The 27057-nt window shown below is 40.1% G+C and overlaps 1 protein-coding gene across 1 annotated transcript in view; it reads left to right on the forward strand.

The window, feature by feature from the left end:
• The window catches only part of Grin3a (glutamate ionotropic receptor NMDA type subunit 3A), a 205454-nt gene that overhangs the window by 127833 nt on the left and 50564 nt on the right, over nt 1-27057 (forward strand). Inside the window, exons 4-5 of the mRNA XM_048419746.3 lie at nt 9283-9428; nt 13905-14020. Of these exons, the coding sequence (XP_048275703.2) occupies nt 9283-9428; nt 13905-14020 (262 nt within the window). The remainder of the gene's footprint in view (nt 1-9282; nt 9429-13904; nt 14021-27057) is intronic.

Consider the following 27057-nt stretch of genomic DNA (forward strand, 5'->3'; position numbering starts at 1 on the left):
TATGGTCAGGAGGTCTACTTCACACCTTCTTGACTCTAATGTCATAACACAGAAGCAACTGTAGATCTGTCAATGAATGGGCTCGCTGTGATGCAATTAAACTTTTTTAATTGGATGATTTATGAAAGCAGGTGGTAGACCAGATGTGGCCCCATGGGCCATAGTTTGCTCCCCCTTGGTCGATTCATGGACCTGATGCAATAACTCAAGTTGTCAGAAGGATCTGAGCTAAGACACATAAAAATTAAATGTGATGTCATGTCAAAGAATGTTGGTGTCTAGAGGTAAGTTGACCTAACCAAAGGGGTTTTGGACTCAAGGTGAAGGGAGAGACGGTGACAGATTATCTCGAAATGGAGAAAACAGCTTTTGTGAAGAAAATACAAACAATACAGAAAAGAAAACCAGAGAATAAGAATCATTTACATTTGCATTATGAAAGCACTTAAAAGGGCTCAGAAACAATACTTTTTGCCTCGTTTTTCTGTATTCTAATTTAGACCATGTAGCAGGAATGAATATTCAACCTTATTTGTCAGAAACAGCCTTAGTGTGTTCATGTACCTGTGTAATTATCACCAGGGCCCTGCTTAGTAGACAGCTGCCCTTCATTTGAAATAAATGTATGTTATAAAACCAAACCCATAAAAAAGCCATGATTTTAAAATTGTAGCACAATTAGTTATGTGTCATTTCACTTTTCATCAAAACCTGAGCACTAATGCACATGTAAACACAGACATGTGCCTACATAAGGGCAAATATGAGCTCCAAATCAGGGCTGGAGTCAAATCCAAATTGACTCCAGCCCAATCCCTTGAGCAAGTCTTAGGTACTTAGGTACTTAGGTACCATTACTCATCTGTCTTGTGGCTGCATGGGTGGGGGTTAGATAACCCCCCATCAACACCTGACGCAGGTTGGAGAGCTGGCCCTGAGGCAATAGAGAAGGAGAACAGGCCCTGCACCTCACCTAGGAAGCATAAAAGAGACAAACCTGTTAGCAGAGGTGTGGGTGAACTTGCCCCAAAGTTGTGAGCATGGGAGAGTCATCTCCACTACTTATCTGCCATGCGGTGGTGTGGGTGGGGGAGAGATGTACCCCCTTACCTCTCACCCCTTACTGCCTATGACAATTGAGCAAGCTGGCCCTCTCCCTTGCCAGCTGCAGCACTCGGGGAAAGTAGACTGCACCTCGCCTGGGTAGCACAGTAGAGCTGACCCCGTTGGAAAAGGTGAGCCAACTCTGAAGCTGTGAACATGAGAGAGCTGTCCCATTATTCATCTGTTGTGTGGCATCATGAGTGGGGGAATGATGCCCTCCCCAGCTTGCCCATTGATGACTGAGGCAAGTGGAAGAGTTAGTTCTGAGGTCGTAAAAGTGGCAGAGCTGTCCCTGCCCCTCAGCAGCTGCGGTGGTAGGGAGGGTGCCTCTACTCACCTGCACAACATGGTACAGCTAGCCCTGAAGGTATAGATAGGTTTAGGAGAACCGACCCTGAGGGCATGAAAGCAGGACAACTGGCCCAGCCCCTTGCTCATCTCTCTCCAAGGGGTAAGCTAGCCAAGGTAATGCTAGAGAGATCACCCTGATGGTGAAGACAGGGGAGAGCTACCAGACTGACCAACCCTGTAACTACCCTGGCTCAGACCAGGGTTATATGTTGGCCCAGTGCAACATCCTCCCCATGTCTGAAATTCTGGAGCATGGGAAGGAGGTGGGATCTTTCCTGTGGACCCAGGGCTATAGGATCTCCAGGACAAAGGGCAGCAACAGAATGTCCAGGAAGAGTCCCAGTGAGGGTCCAGCATGAATGATATGGCAGAGGTCAGGAACCTTGGACCAGGCCAATGATTCTTTGTGATGAACGCATGCATGTTAAAACGTATGAATAAAAGGTTTTCCTGTGTGAGTCCCTGTGTCACGCTGCAGCTTCCATGACAAGATTTTCCCTTTCTCCATTTTTTTCCTTTTTTCTTTAATTTTTTATTCTGAGTGAGGGGGGATGGATGGCATCTGGAGGCATGATGTGAAAGACACAAAGAATAAATACAAAAAGATTAAAAGAAAATAAGGAGTCCTTAGGGAAAATTCCGAGGAATGGGATAGCTGGGTCATGCGTTAGTTCTGTTTTACTCTACACTGATTTATACATGGCTGGAATAGCTTATATCCCAACAAGCACTGTCTAAGAGAACCTTTCCCATCCGTGTTAGTGTTTGTTCTTTCTTGATGGTTGGGGTGAGATGAAATTTTTGTGTGATTTTATTTGTAGTTCTCTGATGGCCAATGATGTTAGTAAAGTTTGCAAGTACCAAAAACAAAAAGAAAAGAAAACAGTAATCTTGATACATGTATTGCTTTATTTCTGTCATTTTATATATAAATAGGATAATTGATGGATGGGGATTCAAAGTCACACTTCATATGCAGAAAATATGACTAAGAGTGACTTCCTTGTCACTGGAGACGTTCAAATAAATACAACGTCATTTTGTAGTGATGCTGGAAGTGAATTATTGCTCTTCCAGGACTTGTCTGTGAAGTTGTTGATATAAAAAAAAACCACAGATTCTAATCTAAACCTAATGAATTGAATAAAAATCTTCATTTTTTGAGAAATGGCAGTGAATACAATCTCTATAATGAATTTAGGCATTAGTGAATAATAAGAGTGTGTAGATCAGCTGAGTGGTGGTGGCACATGCCTTTAATACCATCACTTGGGAGGCCTAGGCAGGCAGAGTTCAAAGCCAACCTGGTCTACAAGAGCTAGTTCAAGAACAGGCTCCAAAGCTAAAGAGAAACCCTATCTCGAAAAACCAAGACAAAAAAAATCATATCTAGTATCCCTTCTTTACACAGATGATAAATGGGCCAAGAAAGAAATCAGAGAAACATCACCCTTCGTAGTAGCCACAAATGGCATAAAATATCTCAGAGTAACTCTAACCAAACAAGTGGAGGGCTTGTATGACAAGAATTTTAAATCTTTGAAGAAAGAAACTGAAGAAGGCACCAGAAAGTGGAAAGATCTCCCATGCTCTTGGGTAGGTAGAATTAACATAGCAAAAATGGAAATCTTACCAAAAGCAATCTACAGATTCAATGCAATTCCCAGCAAAATTCATCACAGACCTTGAAAGAACAATACTCAACTTTATATGGAGAAACAAAAACCCAGGATATCCCAAACAATCCTGTACAATAAAGGAACTTCTAGAGGCACCACTATTCCTGACTTCAAACTCTACTATAGAGCTACAGTACTGAAAACAGCCTGGTATTGGCATAACAACAAACAGAAGGACCAATATAACCAAATTGAAGACCTGGATATTAATCCATACACTTTCAAACACATGATTTCTGACAAAGAAGCCAAAAATATCAAATGGAAAAAAGAAAGCATATTTAACAAATGGTGCCGGCATAACTAGATATCAACATGTAGAAGAATGAAAATAGATCCATATCTATCACCATTAACAAAACTCAAGCCCAAATGGATCAAAGACCTCAACATAAAGCCAGCCACAATGAACATCATAGAAGAGAAAGTGGGAAGTACGCTTGAATGCATTGGCACAGGAGACCACCTCCTAAATATAAACCCAGTAGCACAGACACTGAGAGAAACAATTAATAAATTGGACCTCTTGAAACTGTAAAGCTTCTGTAAAGCAAAGAACAAGGTCAACGAGACAAAACGGGAGCCTCCAGAATGGAAAAGATCTTCACCAACCCCACATCAGACAGAGGGCTGATCTCCAAAATATACAAAGAATTCAAGAAATGGATCATCAAAAGAACAATAACCTAATTTTAAAAATGTAGTATGGACCTAAACAGAGAACTCTGAACAGAAGAATATGAAATGGCTGAAAGCCACTTAAGGAAATGCTCAACATCTTAGCCATCAGAGAAATGTAAATCAAAACAACTCTGAGATTCCATCTTATAGCTATAAAAATGGCGAAGATCAAAAACATCGATGACAATTTATGCTGTAGAGGCTGGGGAGTAAAGGAAACACTCCTGTATTGCCGGTGAAAGTTCAAGCTTTATCAGTATGGCGATTTCTCGGAAAATTAAGAAACAATCTTCCTAAAGACCCAGCAATACCACTTTCGGGTAAATAACCAAAGGATGCTTAGTTGTACCACTAGGACTTGTGCTCAGCTATGTTCATAGCAGCCTGGTTTGTCATAGCCAGAACCTGGAAACAATGTAAATGCTTCTAAACCAAAGAATGGATAAGGAAATGGTACATTTACACAATGGTTTACCACACAGCAGAGAAAATTAATGACATCTTGAAATTTGCAGGCAAATGGATGGAGCTAGAAAACATCATATTGAGTGAGGTAACTCAGTCCCAGAAAGACAATTATCATATTACTCTCTCATAAGTCGTTTTTAAACTTAAAGTAACGAAAAACCAGCTGACAAATCACAATCCCAGACAACCTAGACAACAATGAGAACCCTAAGAGAGACATATATGGACCTAATCTACATGGGAAATAGAAAAAGACAAGATCTCCTGAGTAAATTGGGAGCATGGGGACCATGGGAGAGGGTTGTACGGGAGGAGAGAGGCAGGGAGGGGAGCACAGAAAGATGTATAGCTCAATAAAATTATAAAAAAGAGTGTTTAGATCATACAGAAACTCCTCTGAACCAATTCAATATTGTCATTTGCCTTTCTTTAAAATTTTACAGAATCCTTTCCTAAAATATTATAGAATCCTTCGAGTTTAAGTGTATAAAATAATGTCACATGGGAAGAGCTAGAAAATTTAGCAGACATCATTCATTTGGAAAAATTAAAAATGGCCCTTTCCCCCAGAGTTGAAAGGTGCCGTACCAAGCCCAGTGCTACCTCCCCTTTTATAATCTTAAATACTGCTCTCAGGTGGGTGCAAATAGACTGTAGGGACCACTTTTCATTGCGATTGCTTTTTTAAACTGAAGCCTCATACTCACCTTGGATAGACAAACTCATTCCCTGAGCCTGCTCTCATTTGTTTTGAGGCATTTCTCTCCTTTCTGGGAAATGTCTGCCTGGTGCTGTCTCTGTGTGCTGCAGGTAGAGTTAAGTATTCCATTAACACTGAACAACTCACACACAAATAGATAGTTTAACCTTAGATTATTTCCCCAAGGCCAGAAGAGGATGGTACAATAGAAACAGAATTGGGTGAGCTGGTAGAGTATTTAGTGGAATCTTAAAAGAAATGTTTGTCTCTCTGGGCCCGCCTGGTGGTGGCTGGAATGCAGCTCAAACACTTTAGCTCTTTGTAAATCTTTATCCTCTGTCCCTGACTCAAGCTTCCTCATATCCCTGGCTGTCTGAATTATGCACAGGATGGGCTACAGTGACCCACTGGGATGCATCAATCGCTTCTTAGATCTCATTTATGCTTCTATTATTCTACGGCCACTGAGAAGCCCACTGTAATTTTCCATTAGAGTATCACACAGGAAAACAGGATGCCTTGTTTTGAAAGCATGAAGGCATCAATGAAAGGCAACAGATTTTAAAGAAAGGCAAATGACAAAAGTATGAAACTTGTCGTGCACGAAACCCGAGAGGATTCCCTGTTGATAACGATGCTTCTCTTATGATTTCTAAACCTTCCAACACCCCCTCTGTACCAAGCAGTGTGTTTTCAGATGATGGTGGTAATGACGACAATGACAGCAATTAATGTTTGTTAAAGACTCAAATCCATGAATAGGAAAGACTTGGGTTCTGCTTTCATGGGCGTGGACATGTAGTAGGCAGTTGTAACAAACAGTTTAAACTATTATCAGAACTACTTTAAACTTTAGGTATACTAGGAGGTTCTTACAGGAGGCTTCCTTGAGGATGTGACATGCAGGAATAATCTAGACAAAGGCGGTATGGGAATAGGAGAGGTCCTTCCAAGAAAAGTGAAGCCTACATGCAGGAGCTATCATAAAACAGGGAGTCAATGGTTTTGAGTCAAAGAGGAAAAGGAAAAGGAAAATTTAAATTGAAGAAACTGCTGAAGCATCAATTGCTTGAGTGGGGAGATGAGTCTAGAAGCAAGACAGGAACAAACTTATGCTCAACCAAGTCGGCACTGGGCTTTTTACCCCAAGAGCATGAGGAGTCACTGATGAGCATGAAGGGAGAGAGTAGCATGACCAGATTTGAGTTCTATGATGACCGTGAGTGGTTTGGAAGAAGACAGAGATAACGGCTGCTTGGACTGGAGACGTGGATGCTTCCATGAAATCTAAGTTAGTCTTGTGAACTTAGATGTTATTACCCATACTAACTTAGATTTCATAGAAACATCCACTTTAAGTAATTTTCCATTCTCAAAACCTCAGATCTACTGCTTTGCCAGAGTCACATGAAGTCAATGGAAGTGCCGATGAGAAGTGTCAGTAGATAGTGAGGAAAAGAAAAAACTACAAAGGCTCAACATAGAGAATCTTGATTTAGGTCTTAAGAAATGAACAGGTATAGCATAGAGAAAAGACTGGTACGCCTATGCTCAAGTTGCGGCAGATGCTATTGTGAATATTGGCCTGGGATTGCACACTCAAGAGAATACGAAGAAAAAACTGCCAATGAACTGAGACAGTGTTTGCTTCATAAGCATGAGCGCCTGAATTTAGATCCTCCAAGCAAGAAATCAAGAAGAGTGCTGTATATTTGCAATCCCAGAACTGGGACACAAAGACTGGAGGATCTGCAGGGCTTGCTGACCATTCAAATGAGTCTAACCAATGAGCTTCAGGCAAAATGAGAGATTATGTTTCAGAAGCTAAGATGAAGAGTGATTAAGGAAGACATTCAATGTTGACCTCTAGCCTCATGCACACCCGCACACACATACATGCTCATGAACACATACACAGAGACAGGGGGAGATGGGAGGGCTATTGGCTATTGGGATGCTTCTGATGAACTTCCAGTTGTTCGCAGGAGCTGGAAGGCAGGATGATGTGGTAAATAACAGCATCAGCCTTTAAATCAGACAGACCTGGGTTCTAACCCAACCCTGTCCATTCCCTCCGAGTCGTTTTTATATGGGTTGCTTCCCTGAGCTTTAGCACACCGGTCATCTAAAGAAAGGAGGAATAGTGCTCCCGCCCACAGAGTCATAAGCACTAAACAGGATAAACGTGTGAAGGACTCAGCTCCATGTAGGTACAACATAAACCCTCGGTGTTAGTTGTTCTTGTTTGTGCTTCATTAAGGTTATAGTGACAGAAATGTTAGCACTTGCTCAGAGTGCGGGTTAACTATGGTGGACACAAGGGTATGTCACACTGTCATACTCAACAGTAGAGCATCCAAAGAAATAGCGTTGATAGCCAGGTGATCAGAGTTCAGGTTACAGATAGGACTTTGAGAGTTGTACATTATAGGGTCTCAGCAAGCCGTGACTAAATAAACTATATTACTGGGAAATGATAGTATTTAAACAAACACATCCATAGGCAATTTTGGTCAAGCCCCATAAATGTTCTATTTCTGTGAGAGCACCTGTTTTATTAAATACATCTCACAACCAAAATTTATACATTGGGTAACATTCCATAAAAATTTGACATGTAGGTTATTTAACTGTTGCAATTATTAGATTTTTTTTAGTGTGGGTCAAAATTCACTCATCTTCAAATATATCAAATGTTCCTATAGTGAGCTCTTCGTGTGTGAGATATAAATACCTTGAAAGCCTGATTATTTTCATTAAAAAGAATTCTATATTGTCGCCTTCCATAGAAGACAATTTCAAAAGCATTTTTTTTTCTTTTGGTTTTTTTTGAGACAGAGTTTCTCTGTAGCTTTGGAGCCTGTCTTGGAAGTAGCTCTTGTAGACCAGGGTGGCCTCGAACTAACAGAGATCCACCTGCCTCTGCCTCCTGCGTGCTGGGATTAAAGGCGTGAGCCACCACCACCTGGCTCCAAATACGTTTTTATATGCATTGTTGTTTGAAATTTCATGAGGTTTAGAAAGTCCATACAGTCCATTCATGACCCGATCTCCAGGACTTCAGATCAATATCAGTAATATAAAATATGTCAATATGAAGCAGAACACAGACGCTGAAAGGCCTTACTGGAACAGTTGAAGAGAGGAAACACCTCTATACTACTGCTGACACATGAATATGTTTATAATATGACACAGTCCCAGTTCTTTCATCTATTTGGCAGAATATCATTTTTACGTCCCATATCAGTGTGTCTCTGAATTGAGCTGAGGAAGATGGCATGTGCGTGCTGTGCCATATTTTTATTTTCCTTAGTGAACAATGTCTCAGCAGGGGTCTCAGTTCACTGCCCCCTCCATGTGAGATCTTGAATCCTGGAAACCTAGGACATTCCTGGCTCTAACTCTGCTGTCCCCTCCTCCCTTGTGCCTGCCTAAGGCACTGTTCCGTTTGACAAAATACACAGCATGACTCACCGCTGCACTCTGCAGCCACTTAATGGAGAAAGGATAATGCATAGCGACACCAGAAGTAAGCTCAATACATTTAACATGGAATACAGCGTCAAGATTAGTAACATGAAATCAGAGTATTCACAGCATTGGGCAAAGTATACTCTCATCCCAGGATATCTTAAACTTACCCTTTGTACAGTTTTAACTACTGAATTTTAATCACAAAGACATGTTTTAGTATTCAATTCTCAGCTTGATATTATTTGTGCATGCCTAGTTGGACATTGCCTCAAGAATTCTATCTACTAGGGAGCCACCAAGATAACTTAAATAAAGGTGATTGCCACCAAGACGATGAATTGAGTTCAATTCCCAGGACCCACACAGCGAAAGGAGACATGTGACTCCTACAGGTTGTCTCCTGATCTCCACATGTACATCATGGCCTATGTGCTCCCCAACCACCCACTCATACACACACACACACACACACACACGCACGCACGCACGCGCACACACACACACACGCACGCACACACACACACGTACTATGTAACTATAGTAACATTTTTGGAAAAAAAGAGGAAAAGGTACTAGGTTCTCAATATGAAGCAAAATAACTGTTCTGTACACTCGGTTTGTCATTCCTATGTATTTCCTTCTGAGGGCAGAACGTGCTTGAATACAAACAAGCATATGCCAACGTCTGTGTCTGCACACTTTGTTTGCATGCTAGTGCCTTTTGATGCTTAAAATGGGCTCAATCATTGCAAATGAAAATGTTTTAGACAAGTAAGTAAACGAGTGCTGTCTGTTAGAGCCCTTTCTGTTTCTCCCTGGTAGCTCCATCATCCTTCTCAAGGCTTCCGTTTCGGAACTGTCCGGGAAAGCAGTGCTGAGGACTACGTGCGGCAGAGCTTCCCAGAGATGCATGAGTACATGAGAAGGTACAACGTACCAGCCACCCCTGACGGAGTGCAGTATCTGAAGTGAGTGTCAGTCTCTTGGGCCCTAAAAGTTCCGATGAGAGAGACATCCTCTGGGGTTTGCCTTTTTGTTTTTCAATATGGTGAACAAAAATCCCTAGTGCTGTGTTCAGAAATAATACATTCGGGGTCTGTACAGTTGACTCAATCAAATGCTTGCTGTATAAGCATGAGGAACCGGATTTGGATCCCCAGCAACTGTGTGAGACTCAAGACACAAACATCCCAGTAATGAGTGAGGAAAGACAAGAGGATTCCGGGGTCCTGTTGGTCAGTTCGTCTAACCAAGTCAAGGAACTTCAGGTTCGATGAGAGAGAGACCTTGTCTCCAAAGCTGAGGAAAACATGATTGATGAAGATACTACATGTCAGCTTCTTTTAGCCTACACAAGCACATACACAAACATACAAACACATACACATAAGCACACAAAAACACAACCTACATTACCTAGACATAGATTACCAGTTACCTGCACAGTCTATAGTTTGTGATACAGTTGGTAAACAGCCAGCAGGGTCATTAGTGGAGTAAATGGCAAGGGAAGAAAATGTTGGCTTGAACAACAATGCTGAGATGATTAAACACACAGGAAATGTGGCCAAAGGATAAAGTGTCCCAAAGCAACCTTTCCCTTCAAAGTGGATCCCTGAGCCCATGGAATGCCTCATTTTTGCCACAAGGAAATGGAAATTTATCTCAGAGATTTCCTGTGGGAAAGAAATAAGATGGAAGGCAGTGACTCCTATGCCTGCATCCTTCCCATCAGAATTTATGAGAAGCAATCAAAGGCAATCATGTTGCCATGACAGATTATCAGAGCCTGTAATTCATTAGAGTCAAATGCCAAGCAGCGCAGTGATGGGTCTGCCTGCAAGAAGGGACTGAATGGCTTTCAGTTTCTGCAAGAGAGGTGCTCTCTCTCCTACCTGATGGCATCAGGACAAAAAATTGCATCCAACCTCCTAATAATCCCCACCTTAGCTTACCATTATCATCGGGAAACCAGTTTCTCCATCTTAATGTTAAAGAACTCATTTTTCTAAAAGGAAAGAAAGCAAAAAAAAAAAAAACACCACCAACAACAACAACAAAAACAACTTTCATAGGATATAAGGGCTTTGTGTTCCTTGAGAGATCTAGTAAAAGCCCCTTTAGCGATTTTATGGATTTTTAAAACTAGAACTCAGAAAGGCAGGAAGCTGTGTGCTCTTAGGTTCACAAAATTATTTCTGATGCTTACGTGCTACAAAATGACACTTAATTTTGCAAAAACATCAAAACATTAGAGTCCCTTTCTGACACACTTCAGAGCTCCATTGCCTCCCAGACTCTCTTCAGCTTTCTCTCCAGACAATTGCCCAGGAGTGAGAGAGAGGATGGGATGCCAGACAGATAGCCAGGGCTCCCAGCTAGCTGTCAGCAGATGACAAACAGGACTCTACCAGCCGTGTGACAGGATGAGGTGATACTTTCCAGAGTGCCCAGCAGCTTCCCTGCACTCAAAGCTTTTGTTTCTCCCAGGGACTCCACTTGAGAAGGCCTTCATCTGATGCCCCGTGTCACAAAGGTAGGACATTTCCTAAAGTGATAAGGCAGAATATATACAAAAGCTAGGATTCTAGCTTCATGCTATTTCAGAAACCATAATGAAAGAGTCTTAATAATATATATTAATAATAATATATTATTAATATATATAATATAATAATGAAAGATGACTTAAGAATAATCCAAGGTCCAACTGTACCCATTGTGTAGTCGATAGGAGGGAGCCAGACAGAAGGACAGAATCTTGAGCCCTGCCCCAAACCAAACTTCCCAGGTGACTCCTTGATTGACATGAAACAGGAAGACAGGCAGAGTTTATTGTCAGTGTCTCCTCACTTCTTTCTGGGTCGATCACCACCTTTGGCCTAGTCATTGAGGATGCTCTTAGGCAACACTCCAAGCAACCACAATTTTCATGCCATCTCATGCCCCCAGCATTCTAGCGTTCTGACCTACAACATTCACATTCAGGGTCATCTATGTAGGATGCTCATTTATTTTATTACGTTAGTGCCTGCTGATTTTGTAGTATGTACAATGTAGTTTTCAATGAATGCCTTTAAGACATGATTCTACCACAGAATAAGTCAAAGGCTCTGCCAACCACAAAAGTGATTTAGCCAGCCTAGAATTACTAATGACTGGATCACACCAGTTTACTTCCTCCCCAGTGACTCAGGTCCTCTGGAAGTCTATGAGTTCACTGCTTCTGGTCTTTTTATGGCATAGAAATCAATCAAGACCAACTAACGTCACTATGCAGTTCAAAACCGTGAGTACTTATACAAGGATATCAGTGATGCAGGACCTCAGGAATTACTGGTTTCAAAACGTGTATATGAGCCTCAATGTTTTTTTTTTTCTATTTGCCCTAGTTTTAGCAGAGACATTTATGGACTATTGGCGTGTTGCTATGAAGTCCTTTTCAAAGTGCATTCTCTTCCTGTGGCAATGAAATTTTGATTAAGAATACATCTTCAGACTAGATCTTGACTTTATTACATGGATTCAATTCAGATGCCCCATAGACAACTCCTAGGAAATAATTCATGCTCCCCGGACCTTTTATGAACTTCCTCTTTCTAGGGATCTGTGTAGCATTTCTGTGTTAGTTGATGTTAAATATGTCAAAACTAAGTTATTGTAACTTAAGTAAAATAGTCCTGAAAAGAGAGATGTATTCTGCAGTATCGGTTCCACTTCCCGGAAGAATGAGAAAACCATTCAGTGTCAATGCATGCCAAAGAGAACCATTCATTATGTATTCAGGCAGCATTCACAACTCTTGCCTGGTGGTGAATCTCATCTGTGTCCATGGATATCCTTCTCTTTCAAATTGGTAGTGAGCCTCAACCATATCCTCCTCTGAGATTAGAGGCTGCTTTTCTGTGTTACAGCTGCACAACCTCACTCTGGTTTTAGGAGTGGAAAGACTGAGGCTCCATTAAATAAAGAGGTGTTGTTTTGCAAATCTGCTTAAACAATTCTTATCGCTGCAAAGTCTTTGGGAAACTATTTAAAGGGGAATGAGATGGTGAGAGGAAAGAGGGAAGAAGGAGAGAGAGGATGTGATCATTAGTAAAGGGAAACTCTTAAGTAGATTGGGGAGAGAAAACAGCAAAGAAAGAGAATATGATAAAACGATTCCATGCATGAATAAAAATATCAGAATGAATGAGAGTGGCGGCTCAAGCCTAAACTCTACTTATCACGAGATGGAGGCAGACTTGAGGAAATTTGAAGTCAGCCTAGAATATGTGGTAAGACTTTGTCTGAAACAGAGTGGGAAAGGAGGAAAAGAAGGAAGAAATCAAGGGAGGTAAGAAGGTTAGGAGGGAGGGAGTAGGACGGAGAGTGGAGGAAAGAAGTTTCACAATGAAACCCATTATTCTTTATAATTAATATACATTAATAAAAAGAGAAGAAGAAAGCTTAATTATATAAATTCTATCCTTCAATGAAAGGGATTTGGGATGGCTAAAAACAAAGAAGTTGCCTAGCTGGCGTCCTTTCAAACTCTGCAGTCCCTGAAAGGGTTGTCCAGCCTGTAACGAATCATAGTTTTCTGCTAGGCCACATCTGCACCCATATTCAAAACAACAGAGAACTCTCATGAAGACACCTAAGACATTTAATAGCAACTTAAGCCAATCGTCAATTAACTAGTACAAGCCTAGTGGACCTAACTTAAATTATTCTGAGCTACCTTTGAAGTGGTAAAAAAAAAAGGGGGGGGCTCTCTGGAGACAGATTATTAAAGTGAACCGCTAAGATTACATAAACTTCACCTTCAATCTATTTGATGTTATCCCATGGACTTAAAGAGACCACAAATTTCTTTTCTCCAAGAACTCTAGATCTTTTCTAAGTATTTCTTTGGGATCTATTCCCAAATATAAAATTATAGTCAATTTCTGAATAACAAAATGGTGATTGTGACAGGAAGAAACAAAAGTTTCACATCTGATTCACAAGAATACTTGTCTCCAACACTCAACCAGGTGTGTGGCCTAAATCAAAACACTTCAGATTTCTGAGCCTCATCCCCATCGTCATTCCAGTCCTGATAAATAATTAAATGTATGCAGCACGCTGAATGCAGAACTTACCGCAAATCACTTTGATAAATAGTAGAAATCAGCCTTCCCTGTGCACCTTCCTGTGCAATTAGGAGTTACAGTTGTCTTTGATGTTGGCCTTAGTAGTCAAAAGGGAAGTTGGTAGATAAGCCCATGGGGAAAAACTTCTGCACACTAGAAAGAATGCCTATACCCCTGGTATCTACAAGTGAATGAGATACCAACAAGGGCCAGCAGCTGGTAAGAATGTACTGTCCTTGGTAGTCAAGTTTCTGTTCCCAAATAAGGCCAACTTCCTACTCAGTAACGAACCACTTTTGCTTTTCTTCCCGTTGGTTCTAATCATAGGAATGATCCAGAGAAACTAGATGCCTTCATCATGGACAAAGCCCTTCTGGATTATGAAGTCTCAATAGATGCCGACTGCAAGCTCCTGACTGTGGGGAAGCCATTTGCCATTGAAGGTATCAATAATTCTTAGTTCCCTTTTGCCGAGGATGCGCTGTTTGCTAACCTAGGAAGTCACAGGTGCCAGAAGCGGAGAGTGATTCATTGTCCCTTGGTCTCATTTTTGACTCATAAGCATTCAGCTACTAAGTTTGTTGACAGTAAAGATTTATTTTCCATCAACTCAACAAAATTTTATTTGCAAGACTGCTAGAGCAAACCATAATAGTTTCCAAAACGATGGTGTCAGTTCAGGTATCAGGGAGTGATAGTCACAAGGGTTCTAACACTATTTGATGTGAATTTGTGTTTGTGTTTTGTTTTGTTTTGTGTGAAGGTAAGGATCAAGCCTTGGGCTTTATAGTTACTAGGCAACTACTGTACCGCAGATCTGGATCTGTTCCAACCTCTATCTAATGAGTATTTTTGATGAAGGGTCAAATACCATAATGAATCTGATTTTTAAAAATAAAATAGAAATATGATAGGACTCTGCTTATTTTATACATACCCCAGACAATGTCAACCATGTTATGGACTTACAGTTCCTATTTGATGGTGAATCTCATAGGCAGCTGAAGATAGCATTCTCTTCAAATTTTAACGAGCCTTATCTGTGCTCTCCTGTGAGTTTGGACTTGAAACAATCTCATACATTTCTAGAAATACAACCAAAGTTGTATTTCTAGAAACCTGTCCTTGCTGTGATAATTAAAGCCTATGAAAAGAGTCCCAATGTTGATGAACTTGAGTCTACTCATTTTATTCTCAAAAAGACCAAGAACTAATATTCTATCATATTTTCATACTCATATAAATTAGATGACAATAGTGGAATTATAATCCAAATCTTATATTACCCAACAAAAGCTATCTGCCAATCTGGAAATAAATAGAAAACACCAAATTCTGAGATTTAGTACCCTCTGGGGGGAAAAAAAACTTTGTCTGAGATCCAGACCCAGGACTGGTTTTTTCCCACTGGCAACAAGTTTTGCTTCCAAATAGATCAACCCATCAATCAAATTTCAGAATCAAAAGCATTGTCAGTATTTTCTCTTATTCTGAACAACACTTGATATGTGGACTGCATAATTTGAACTAGCAAATTCCATACCTCCCAGTTCCCGGTTTCCTCTCCCTGATAGTACAAGCTGGTGCTCATACACACTTGTCAGAAAACATTTTGGCTTAAAATAATTTCATGGAATACCAAAGTTTTTATTTCAGAAATCTGCTTATTGTGTGTTGGATGCAATTTTTGTACGTTCACAGGATTATAAGACTATCCTGGTTTCAATCTCACAACCGTAGTTGGTCTCTGTCTCCCCTGAACATATCAGTGGATTGCTATCTTCAGTCTCTCTTTTTAATAAATGGGAATTAAACAGATGCTGTCATTTTTTCAAGCCTTTTCGTAGGAACTATAAGTCTCCTCTCCAGGCAAGATGACAGCAATGAAACTCAGGAGGTCAGGATGAGAGATAGTTGGTAGTAGCACTGTTCTGTTAAAACTAGATTATTAATATATATACATATATATCACATATATATGTGTATATATCATATATATACGTATGTATATCATATATGTATATATGTGTATATCATATATACACATATATACATATGTATGTGTATATGTGCATAGTGTGTATATGAGAGGGAGGGAGAGAGACAGAGAACTAGAAAACTCAGTAGCCCATTTAATGTAACAATGGAAAAAATCCATTTTTGAAGCATCTGGGGACACAGAAAGACATTTTATTGATATCCTAGATGTGTGGGGTAATTGAGGTTTCTTCTACCATTAGTGGCTGCTAACAACAAATCATTTGTAGAGAACATAAAGGGCTCTATTTTCCACCTTTGTCTCCAGGGAGCGGCCCCATCTTGTCAAAAAGTAGTGGTAAGATGGCTTGTTTGCCTCTGCTGGACCTCACTACCAGATGCCACACAATTAACTCCCCACTGGTTTCCTGTTTACACTTCCATCTGTGCTCCTGAGACTGTCATGTAGTTCTGATCATTCTAGACACTGCTTTGTTCTCAAAGAGAATAAATACAAAATGACACACTCAAAGAGCAAAAAGAGTAAAGATTTGAGAAGAGCAAACATGACCATTACTATTGGTCTCCTCTCTGAATGAACGAGATGTGTGATGGTCAGTACTATCAACTTGACAGCGCCTAGAATCACGGAGAAGATGAGCCTCTGGCATACTTGTGAGGGATTATTTAGATTGACTTAAGTGAGATTGAGAGACCCATCCTGAATGTACACAACACCTTTCCATGAGCTGGAACCGAAGACTGCTCTAAGTTTCTGCTGCCATGACCTTCCCACTCTGTTGGACTAGACCCTCAAACTGTGAGCCAAAATTAACCCTTCTTCCTTAAGTTACTCTCTTGTCTGCTATTAAGTCACAACAACAGGAAACGTAACTCATACAGGATGTAAATGAGAAAATTTAATAAATACTGCCCCCATGAATGAGTTCACAATCTGTACTCAAAACATGTCAATCAGCTCTCCTTCACTGTTACAGACTATTGCAAATGATATGGGGGGCTCAAGGTCCTAAGAGTTCAGTGCATTATTGCTTGGCTGTTGTTCCTGGGCCTGAACATTATGGCAAAGAGAACATGATCCAACAAGCCTGCTCGCTTTATGGTGACCAGGAAACAGAGATCGAGAGAGGAAAGGGCCGAGCAAGGTATAAAATAGTCCCTTCAAAGACTGTGGACCATGGCTTACTTCCTCCAACAGAGGAACAGAACCCAATCACTCAGTAAATCAGAGCCTGCATGCTCCAAGTGCCTGCCCTCTGAACAATGCTGCATTGAGAGCTAAACCTTCAACACAAAAACTCTCTCCAGTTAGGTTCAAACCATAGCACAAAACTTAAACAATACAAAGGGTTGTCATTTATAAGTTAAACACAAAGGTGGGGGAGACTCATTAAGAAAGTCAACAAGCTGGGAGTATAGTTCAGTGGCGAGTGTCTGTCTGCTTATCATGCATAAAACCTCCAGGATAATCCCAAGCATTGCAAAAGAGCAAAACAGATCTAATAACTTTTTCTTCTGAATTTTTGAGACAGGACTTATCTGTGTAGCCCTGGCTATTCAGGAACTTGCTCTGTAAACCAGTTTTGTCTCAAATTCATGGAGATATGACTGTCTCTGCCTCCTGAGTGCTGGAATTAAAGGTGTGCACAACCACCACCCAGAAAACCTAATAATTTTTAGTGGTTTTTTTTGTTCTTTTTTTTTTTTAGTTTAGAGTCTCATATACCACAAGATGGTCTCAAGTCTCATATGTAGGTAGTAGCTGGTCTTAAATTCTTGCTCTTCTTCCTCCACTTCCTTCCTGCTGAGAGTTCAGGCAATGCCATGTCTGGCTTTGAATTCTTATTTTTTTCAGTGTTAATCTCAAGGATCTCTTAGAGAAATGTATCCAAATGTTACCTTCATTTTTCATGAAACCTAAATCATTATGCCTTTCTTTGCAAAATAAAGAGTTTTTGAATTTATAAAAATATGAGTGATTATTAGACTGTTCAGAATGCACATAAAAAAGTCATTCCTGACCAACAATTGCCCATTTGACACAGAGGAACATCGCAGGTGCCTATCTACAGCAATCCATTGGATCTGGAGCAATACTAGTGTGTACTAATTGTTAAAATTAATGATGTATTTCAATGATGTAATTCGGCAGTTTAGATTCAAACAAGTGCCTAGTTCACTTGTTAGAGCAATGATGCAAATGCACACTGAGAGTTTGCACATACTTTCCCAAGTGTGTAAATGCTTTCAGGAACTTAGGAGCGAAAACAGGTTCTACTGATTCCTCCATGCTGATTATCCATCAGATCAACACAGTACTAAGCACAGACTGAGTGGGCCTGCTGTCTTCTAGACTCTAGAATCTAGAGGTGGTGGCCACCTGGAATTCACAGGAAACCTAATCCTCACCACAGTGGTGAAGTTAACAGACAGGGGGACTTGGTAGCTCATGAGGAGTCTAACTGGAAGGAAACAGCAGTAGTTAGTACCCATGCAAAATGGGCCCTTGGGAGCTCTTCAGCTAGATAAGCCGTCAATGAACCAGGAAGGAGATCTTCATGAGACACTGAATCTGCCCATGAAGGTTCTTGGACTTCCCAGAACCAGGGCTATAAAAAAAATAAATATCTTTTACTGTATGTAAGCTACATACCCTGTCTCTGAAATTTGCTGTTACCTCAAGTAAGCTAAGATCATTAGTAAATACTCCCCCAAACTCACCTTTCTGCTCTTACGTAAGTTTCAAAGTGAGGCCTATGAGAGGCAGCTGCACTACCTTGAGTTTGAAGTCCTTCCATGGGTCAATCCTCTTTGCTACAAAAGAGCTAAGAGCCAGAGGATGCAGAGGAATGCTGGGAAATGATGTCTTCTGGACATGGCATTGCTGTAGCACACATTAATTCACTGTCGCTAAGGTTTCCTGTACAAAATGGATCCGGTCAGCATTCCAGTATGGAGAGGGAAGGAACTTTTAAAGCTCCATTGCTTGCGGAAAAACTCTTGGCAGTTGGCTGCCACTACAGTGTGGGGGAGACTCACCTTCCTTTATGGGTGGGCCCACTGGCAGGTTACCTCTGCCCCAGTGGATGGCATCATACGTGAACATACAGGCAGCACTAACTGGACTCTGAATTATTAAGAAAAAGAAAGTAGAGGCAAGAAATTTGGAGACAGATGTGTTGGAGGAGGCCTGAGGGTGTTGGAAATGGGAATTGGGGGTGGATATGACCAAGATATGCTACACACATATATGAAATTTTCAAAGAATAAACAAAAATATGATTTTTTTCTAAAATAAATCTATTATCAGTTCAGGGACATGCAGGCAGTGGTTGGTTAAATTAAGTGCTGTGTACCAGAGGCACAAAGACATAGTATGTTCTTGAGAGTTAAAGGAAAAGTGTTAAGATAAATGAACACATGCCCCAGATTTATGCCTTGGTGTTAGCAGACAATAAAGGTCAAGCAGAGAGAAAGAGTAATGTAACTGCACAATGGTGATCTGTGACCTTTCAGCAAAGGCCTCTGTCTGTTTCAGAGCTGTTCTTCCACCGGCTTTCCAATAATTATTTAACGCAGTGCTTAGAGCACTGGCTCCAGAGTCTGGCCCTGGGATTAAAATAGAATTGCTGTCACTCACTGGCAAACATCTTCACCTGTCCTTCCAGATCCTCATCTGCATAATGAGGATGTGAAGTGAACACCTAGCATAAGGTTGCCATGAAAGTTAAGTAAAATAGTGCATGTAAAGCATGTGGAAACATGTGAAAACATGCCCACTAGACAAGATGTACTCAGTAAGTTATTAAGATTCACAATATTCATTAAGTTGAGAGACATGCACCAAAAAAAAAATTCTCCCAAGATATCCTTCATGGATCTCAACTCCTCCAAGAAACTTCCCTTCCCAGCTTGATATACTGGAGGTAAGGGAAACCCATTTTTAAATACCTCTTTCAAATTGGGACTATGATAATATGTTCTTAATCATTGCCTCAGAGTAACTGAGTAACTTGAATATGGTAAATTCAAGGGCATATGCAAAATCAAATGATTTTTGTACTTGGGTTTTTTTTTTAAAAAAATCTATTTTCCAGCCAGAATTTCTAACTGAACATTTGCTAGTCAAAGTATATTTCCACCAGTCTTAACTGAGGAAAGCTGACTTATCCATGGGGGAAAGATCAGGATTCTATTTGAGAAATCATTCACTTGGGCTATTAAGTTGCATCCATTTTCCAGGGTGCCTGATGCCTTCATCTTTAGGCTTGAAGGATTTCATTTTGTTTCATCCATCAATCACAAGACAGTCAGACCTGTTTGGTACTGAAAAACCAAGCTACTAATGATAATTTAGGCAATTCTGGCTAAGTCAGAATTTAAAAATAAAAACTCTTTGACTAGTGAACACAAAGAACTTTGAAAAGCAACTGATAAAACAAAGTGATAGAAATGAAACTTTCAAAATTTAACTTTTTACGTTTCTGAATAAAATGGATTTTTATGTGTAGCAGTAAATTCCCCTCTCAGAGACAGATAATTTTTCCTATTCTTCCCTTGTTTTAGTTAGTTAATAATTATTATTAATGCTAGAAATCATTGAAACATCAATGTCCAATATAGGAAAATGAAAAATTAAAAGGATGTCAACCTATTTTTAGCTGTCCATTGTGAATTAATCTTGGCTTGATGGAGTAGAATTATTTAATATTCATTATTTCCTGGGTAGCTATTCTTTGTAAATGTCTTTGTAACTTCAATATTGTTTCCCTTGGGGACTCTTAGCGCTTCTGTCATAGTACCAAAACTATATTCCTAAAATATGCAGGTTTAATCTTACGTTGCAATCTCACACTTTTCAAGCTTTCTTATGTATTTTGGTCTCCTGTGTGTAACAAAAAAAAAGGCACTATCAAAAATCAGTCTAAGATGTCCCATTTTCCTTTCCTTCCGGAGCAGTTTCTCATCCCACAGAATGTCCTCGCTCTCTCTGTTGTCCCTCGGTTGTTAAATGTGATCTCTATTGAGTTCACAGCTCACCTATCTTTTTTCCAAGAAAGCCATGCAACTGTTCACCATGCTGGACAGCCGCTGCCTCTGCCTCCGCTCTACATACCACCTCAACTTCTCGCAAATAGGCTTTGTGTCCAATTTAACTCAGACACCTCCATAACATTACCAACATTTTGTGGGACATATGAACAATTAAATAGGGTATTTTCCAAACAAGAAAAGAAAACTATCCTGGCGTTATTACACTCACGTGGGTTGAAATTATTAGCTTTAGAGGGATTTTTATGAGAAATATTGTAATTAGTAAGGGCCCTTCCTAGTTAGTTTTCTGACATATAATAGGGCTATTCTTATATTCTCTACAGAACTTATTTCTCAGTTTATATACAAAATCTACCCATGAATAATACTTTGGGCTAATGAAAACTTACTTTTGAAGACAGAGATTTTTTTTTCATTTATTTGTTTTTTGTATGTCTATGTGAGTACCTGTTGTATAAAGAGGGGTCTCCATGGAGGATAGATGAGGGCATTAGATCCCCTACAGCTAAAGATACAAGCTGTTGTGAACCTACCAATATGGGTGCTGAGAAATAAACTCAGGTTCACTGAAAGAGCAATGCATGCCCTAAATTGTTGAGCCACTTCTCTGGCTTCAAGACGAGTTTCTTAATGAATGAATTACCTGATTTGGAGAGGATGGCATCCACTCAGTTACAAAGATTTGGTTTACACTGAATTGAAGGAAGTAGGTTGAGTATTCCCTTGACTTGTATTGAATAGAGTGAATTGAACATTGATTTTTAGAGTCAAGCAGACCTACTTTCAAACATTAGTTTTGCTGGCTACCGACTTGAGCATGGCAGTTTAATCATTCAAGAGTCAAGTCTCTTCAGGTAATACATACTCTGTCATGGGTTCCTACATGGGAAATGTATCCGACACATAGAAGGATTTGGTGTACTTTAAGTTTTATGGCAGAATTCCAGAATGATCTGACTGAACTGTGTGTCACAAGATAGTCAGAATTTATGTCTAATGCATAATTTACAGTGACTTAAAATATGTTACTATTAAGGAACAGTACTTGAGAGCAATATAGAAAGTCCTTGATAAATGTTAGAAGTTGTTGTTGAAAGCTAATGCTTCTGTGGGGAAAATGCATTAATAGTCAGCAAAGTCAACTAATTATCCTGTGTCAACCCATTTCCATCACATAGTGCCAAATCCCCCCTATTATGTTCTTAATGCATTTCTTTTTCTTCTCCACTCCAATGACAGTTTTGATTTTAATGAAACTACTTCATTACCTGTTTAATATTCCTCTCCACTAACACATATGGACCACTTTACATGGTACTTGTTTCTCAATAAAGTATTTGATGAATAAACAGATAAATGGGCAGAAGTATGAGAGTCAGTAGATTAGTGAATGTTATTATACTTGGGCCTTGTATTGTATCCAGCATGGTACTAAATACTGAAAGAAAGTTTGGGAAACCGAATTACCAGTAACTATCAATATGCTTTTTTTTCAATACTTATACTATTAATTTATTTACTAAAAGTGTGGAAATGTTCAACATCTACAATTACTACAGAGATGTAAATTAATTTCACAGTAAGATAGTAACTCTCACGTCTTAGAATATTAACTACTAGTAAGATACCTGCACAGAAAGCATGCTACCTTAAAAGGAAGGAAATCTCATCACTGCAGTAATATAGAAAATCCTGAAGGGCTCTGTGTTATAAAAATTATGGATAGAAAAACAAAACAAATAATGTGAAATCTCATTCATATTTTGAAACTTAAAAGTCCATTTCACAAAGAGTAGAATGGTGGTTACAAGGCAGTGGAAGCAGTAGACAATAAGAGAAGAGGGGTGAATGGACTGGCACAAAGTTAAATTAAATAGTAATAATATATTTTAGCAATGAGTTCGACATATTGTAACCATAATTAATAATGCTTTATATTTCAAACTTATTAAAGAATAGATTTGAGGTTTTTTTAAGATTTTTTTCCTTATTTATTTATTTAAAGAATTTCCACTTCCTCCCCTACTCCCAATACCCTCCCACTCCCCCACTCCCTCTCCTCCTCCCTCACCATTACCAAGAGCAGTCAGGGTTTCCTGCCCTGTGGGAAATCCAAGTTCCTTCCCCCTCCCTCCAGGTCCAGGAAGGTGAGCATCCAAACAGACCAGGATCCCAAAAAGCCAGTACATGCAGACGATAGAAGACCCAGTGCCATTGTCAATGGCTTCTCAGTCAGCCCCCATGTCAGCCACATTCAGAGAATCCGGTTTGATCACATGCTCGTTCGGTCACAGTCCAGCTGGCCTTGGTGAGCTCTCATTCGATCAGACCCCTTGTATCAGTGGGTGAACGCACCCCTCGCGGTCCTGACTTCCTTTTTCATGTTCTCCTTCCTTCTGCTCTTCATTTGGACCTTGGGGGCTCAGTCCAGTGCTCCAATGTGGGTCTCCGTCTCTATCTCCATCCATTGTCGGATGAAGGTTCCCTCTGGTTCTGCCTTCCTTGCTCACGTTCTCCCTCCCTCTGCTTCACATTTGGACCTACGGAGTTAAGTCCAGTGTTCCAATATGTGTCTCTGTCTCTATCTCCATCCTTCGCCATATGAAGGTTCTGTGGTGACATGCAAATTATTCATCAATATGGTTATGGGCCAAGGCCAGTTCAGGCACCCTCTCCTCTGCTGCCCAGGGAGCAATCTGGGAACCTCTCCTTGGGCCTGGGAACCCCTCCAGAATCAAGTCTCTTGCAAACACTAAAATGGCTCCCTTAGTTGAGATATAAACTTCCCTGCTCCCATAACCATCCTTCCTCCCTCCCCCCATCCCATTCCCCCAAGTCATCCCCAATCCTCCCCCTCTCCCTTCACTCTAACCATCTCCCCTTACTTCCACCCCCCACCCCCCGTGCACCCAAGTTTGCCTGGCACTATTGTCTACTTCCAATCTCCAGGAGGATAACTACAAGATTTTCTTCAGGTTCACCTTCTTATTTAGCTTCTCTAGGATAACGAATAATAGGCTCAAAGACCTTTAATTATGTCTAGAATCCACCTATGAGTGTGTACATACCATATTCCTCTTTTTGGGTCTGGGTTACCTCATTCAGTAAAGCGTTTTCTATTTCCATCCAATTGCATGCAAAATTCAAGATGTCATTGTTTTTTACCGCAGAGTAAAACTCTAATGTGTATATGTTCCACACCTTTTTTAACCATTCTTCTATTGAGGGGCACCTAGGTTGTTTCCAGATTCTGGCTATTACAAATAGTGCAGCTATGAACATAGTTGAACAAATACTTTTGTAGTATGATAGGGCATCTCTTGGGTATATTCCCAAGAGTGGAATTGCTGGGTCCTGAGGGAGGTTGACTCCCAGTTTCCTGAGAAACCGCCACACTGATTTCCACAGTGGCTGCACAAGTTTGCATTCCCACCAACAATGGATGAGTGTTCCCCTCACTCCACATCCTCTCCAGCATAGGCTATCATTGGTGTTTTTGAGTTTAGCAATTCTGACAGGTGTAAGATGGTATCTCAAAGTGGTTTTGATTTGCATTTCCCTGATCGCTAAGGAGGTTGAGCATGACCTTAAGTGTCTTTTGGCCATTCGAAGTTCATCTGTTGTGAATTCTCTGTTCAGTTCAGTACCCCATTTTTTAATTGGGTTAATTAGAGTTTTAGTGTCTAATTTCTTGAGTTCTTTGTATATTTTGGAGATCAGACCTTTGTCTGATGAGGGGTTGGTGAAGATCTTCTCCCAGTCCCAAGGTAGCCTGTTTGTCTTAGTGACAGTGTCCTTTGCTTTACAGAAGCTTCTCAGTTTCAGTTGATCCCATTTATACATTGATTCTCTTATTGTCTGTGCTACTGGGGTTCTACTTAGGAAGTGGTCTCCTGTGCCTATATCTTGTAGACTACTTCCCACTTTCTCTTCTATCAGGTTCAAAGTGGACAGATTAATGTTGATGTCTTTAATCCATTTGGACTTGAGTTTTGTGCATGGTGATAGATATGGATCTACTTTCATTCTTCTACAGGTTGACATCCCATTATGCCCGCACCATTTGTTAAAGATGCTTTCCTTCTTCCATTGTATACTTTTAGCTTTCTTGTCGAAAATTAGGTGTTCATAGGTTTGTGGGTTAATATCCGGGTCTTCTATTCGATTCCATAGGTCGACTTCTCTGTTATTATGCCAATAGCAAGCTGTTTTCAATACTGTCGCTCTGTAATAGAGTTTGAAGTCAGGGATGATAATGCCTCCAGAAGTTCCTTTATTGTATAAGATTGTTTTGCCTATCTTGGGTTTTTTGTTTTTCCATATAAACTTGATTATTGTTCTCTCAAGGTCGGTGAAAAAGTTTGATGGGATTTTGATGGAGATTGCATTGAATCTATAGATTGCTTTTGGTAGAATTGCCATTTTAACTATGTTGATTCTCCCAATGCAAGAGCAGGGGAGGTCTTTTCATTTTCTGGTATTCTCCTCAATTTCTTTCTTCAAAGACTTAAAGTTCTTGTCAAATAGGTCTTTCACCTCCTTGGTTAGAGTTACCCCAAGATATTTTATGCTATTTGTGGCTATCGTGAAATGTGATGTTTCTCTGATTTCCCTCTCTGCTTCTTTATCCTTTGTGTATAGGAGGGCAACTAATACTTTGGAGTTGATCTTGTATCCTGTCATATTACTAACGGTGTTTATCAGCTGTAGGAGTTCTTTGGTAGAGTTTTTGGGGTCGCTTATGTACACTATCATATCATCTGCAAATAACGGAAGTTTAACTTCATCCTTTCCAATTCGAATCCCCATGATCCCCTTATGTTTTCGTATTGCTATTGCTAGAACTTCAAGCACTATATTGAAGAGGTATGGAGAGAGTGGACAGCCTTGTCGTGTTCCTGATTTTAGTGGAAAGGCTTTGAGTTTCTCTCCATTCAATTTGATGTTAGCTGTCGGCTTGCTGTATATTGCTTTTATTATATTTAGGTATGATCCTTGTATCCCCAGTCTCTCCAACACCTTTATGATAAATGGGTGTTGAATTTTGTCAAATGCTTTTCCAGCATCCAATGAAATGATCATATGGTTTTTTCTTTCACTTTATTTATATGATGGATTACATTGATAGATTTGCATATGTTGAACCAGCCCTACATCTCTGGGATGAAGCCTACTTGATCATAATGAATAATTTTTCTAATGTGTTCTTGGATTCGGTTTGTCAGTATTTTATTGAGAATTTTCGCGTCGATGTTCATGAGTGAGATTGGCCTGTAATTCTCTTTCTTGGTTGTGTCTTTGTTTGGTTTGGGTATCAGGGTGACTATAGCTTCATAAAAGGAGTTTGGCAATGACTCTTCTGTTTCCATATTGTGGAATACATTAAGGAGTATGTAACATGAGGGGCCGGCTTGTTGGGGTTTCTGTCCCGCCTGGTACCCCACAGCCAGCAACTCCCAAGGAAAATCACACACAAGACTCCATAAGGTAAACTGATTGGCCAATTAGGTCAGGTTACTTATTAGCTCTTATAACTTATGTTACCCCATTATCCTTATCTACATTAGCCACATGGCTCCGTACATTTCTCAGTTGGGCAAGTTACATGCTGCCTCTTCGGTGGTCTGCGCAGGAGTGGCAGAGGGAGTTTCCTGCTTCCCAGAATACTCCCAGTCTCTTTGCTCCACCCCTACTTCCTGTCTGTCTTTCCCACCTATACTGTCTGCCTGGCCAATCAGCGTTTTATTAAAATATGATTGACAGAATACAGACAATTCTCCCACACCAGGAGTATAGGTATTAGCTCTTCCTGGAAGTTCTGATAGAATTCTGCATTGAAACCATCTCATCCTGGGCTTTTTAGGTAGGGAGATTTTTGATAACAACTTCTAATTCTTTGTGACTAACAGATCTATTTAGATTGTTCACCTGTTCTTGATTCAACTTTGGTATATGGTACTTATCTAAAAAAAGTTCGTTTCTTTTACATTTTCCAACTTTGTGGCATATAAACTTTTATAGTAAGATCTAATGATTCTCTGAATTTCCTCTGTGTCTGTGGTTATGTCCCCCTTTTCATTTCTGATCTTATTAATTTGCATGTTCTCTCTCTGCCATTTGATTAGTTTGGATAGGGGTTTGTCAATCTTGTTGATTTTCTCCAAGAACCAGCTTTATGTTTCATTGATTCTTTGAATTGTTTTCTGTGTTTCTATTTTGTTGATTTCAGCCCTCAGTTTGATTATTTCCAGTCTTCTACTCCTCCTGGGTGAATCAGCTTCTTTTTTTTTTCTAGAGCTTTCAAGTGTGCTGTTAAGTCTCCAATGTGTGCTTTCTCCGTTTTCTTTAATTGGGCACCTATTGCTATGAACTTTCCTGTTAGCACTGCTTTCATAGTGTCCCATAGGTTTGCGTATATTGTGTCTTT

Source organism: Myodes glareolus, chromosome 16, assembly GCF_982192425.1.
Source record: "Myodes glareolus chromosome 16, mMyoGla1.1, whole genome shotgun sequence".
NCBI lineage: Eukaryota > Metazoa > Chordata > Mammalia > Rodentia > Cricetidae > Myodes > Myodes glareolus.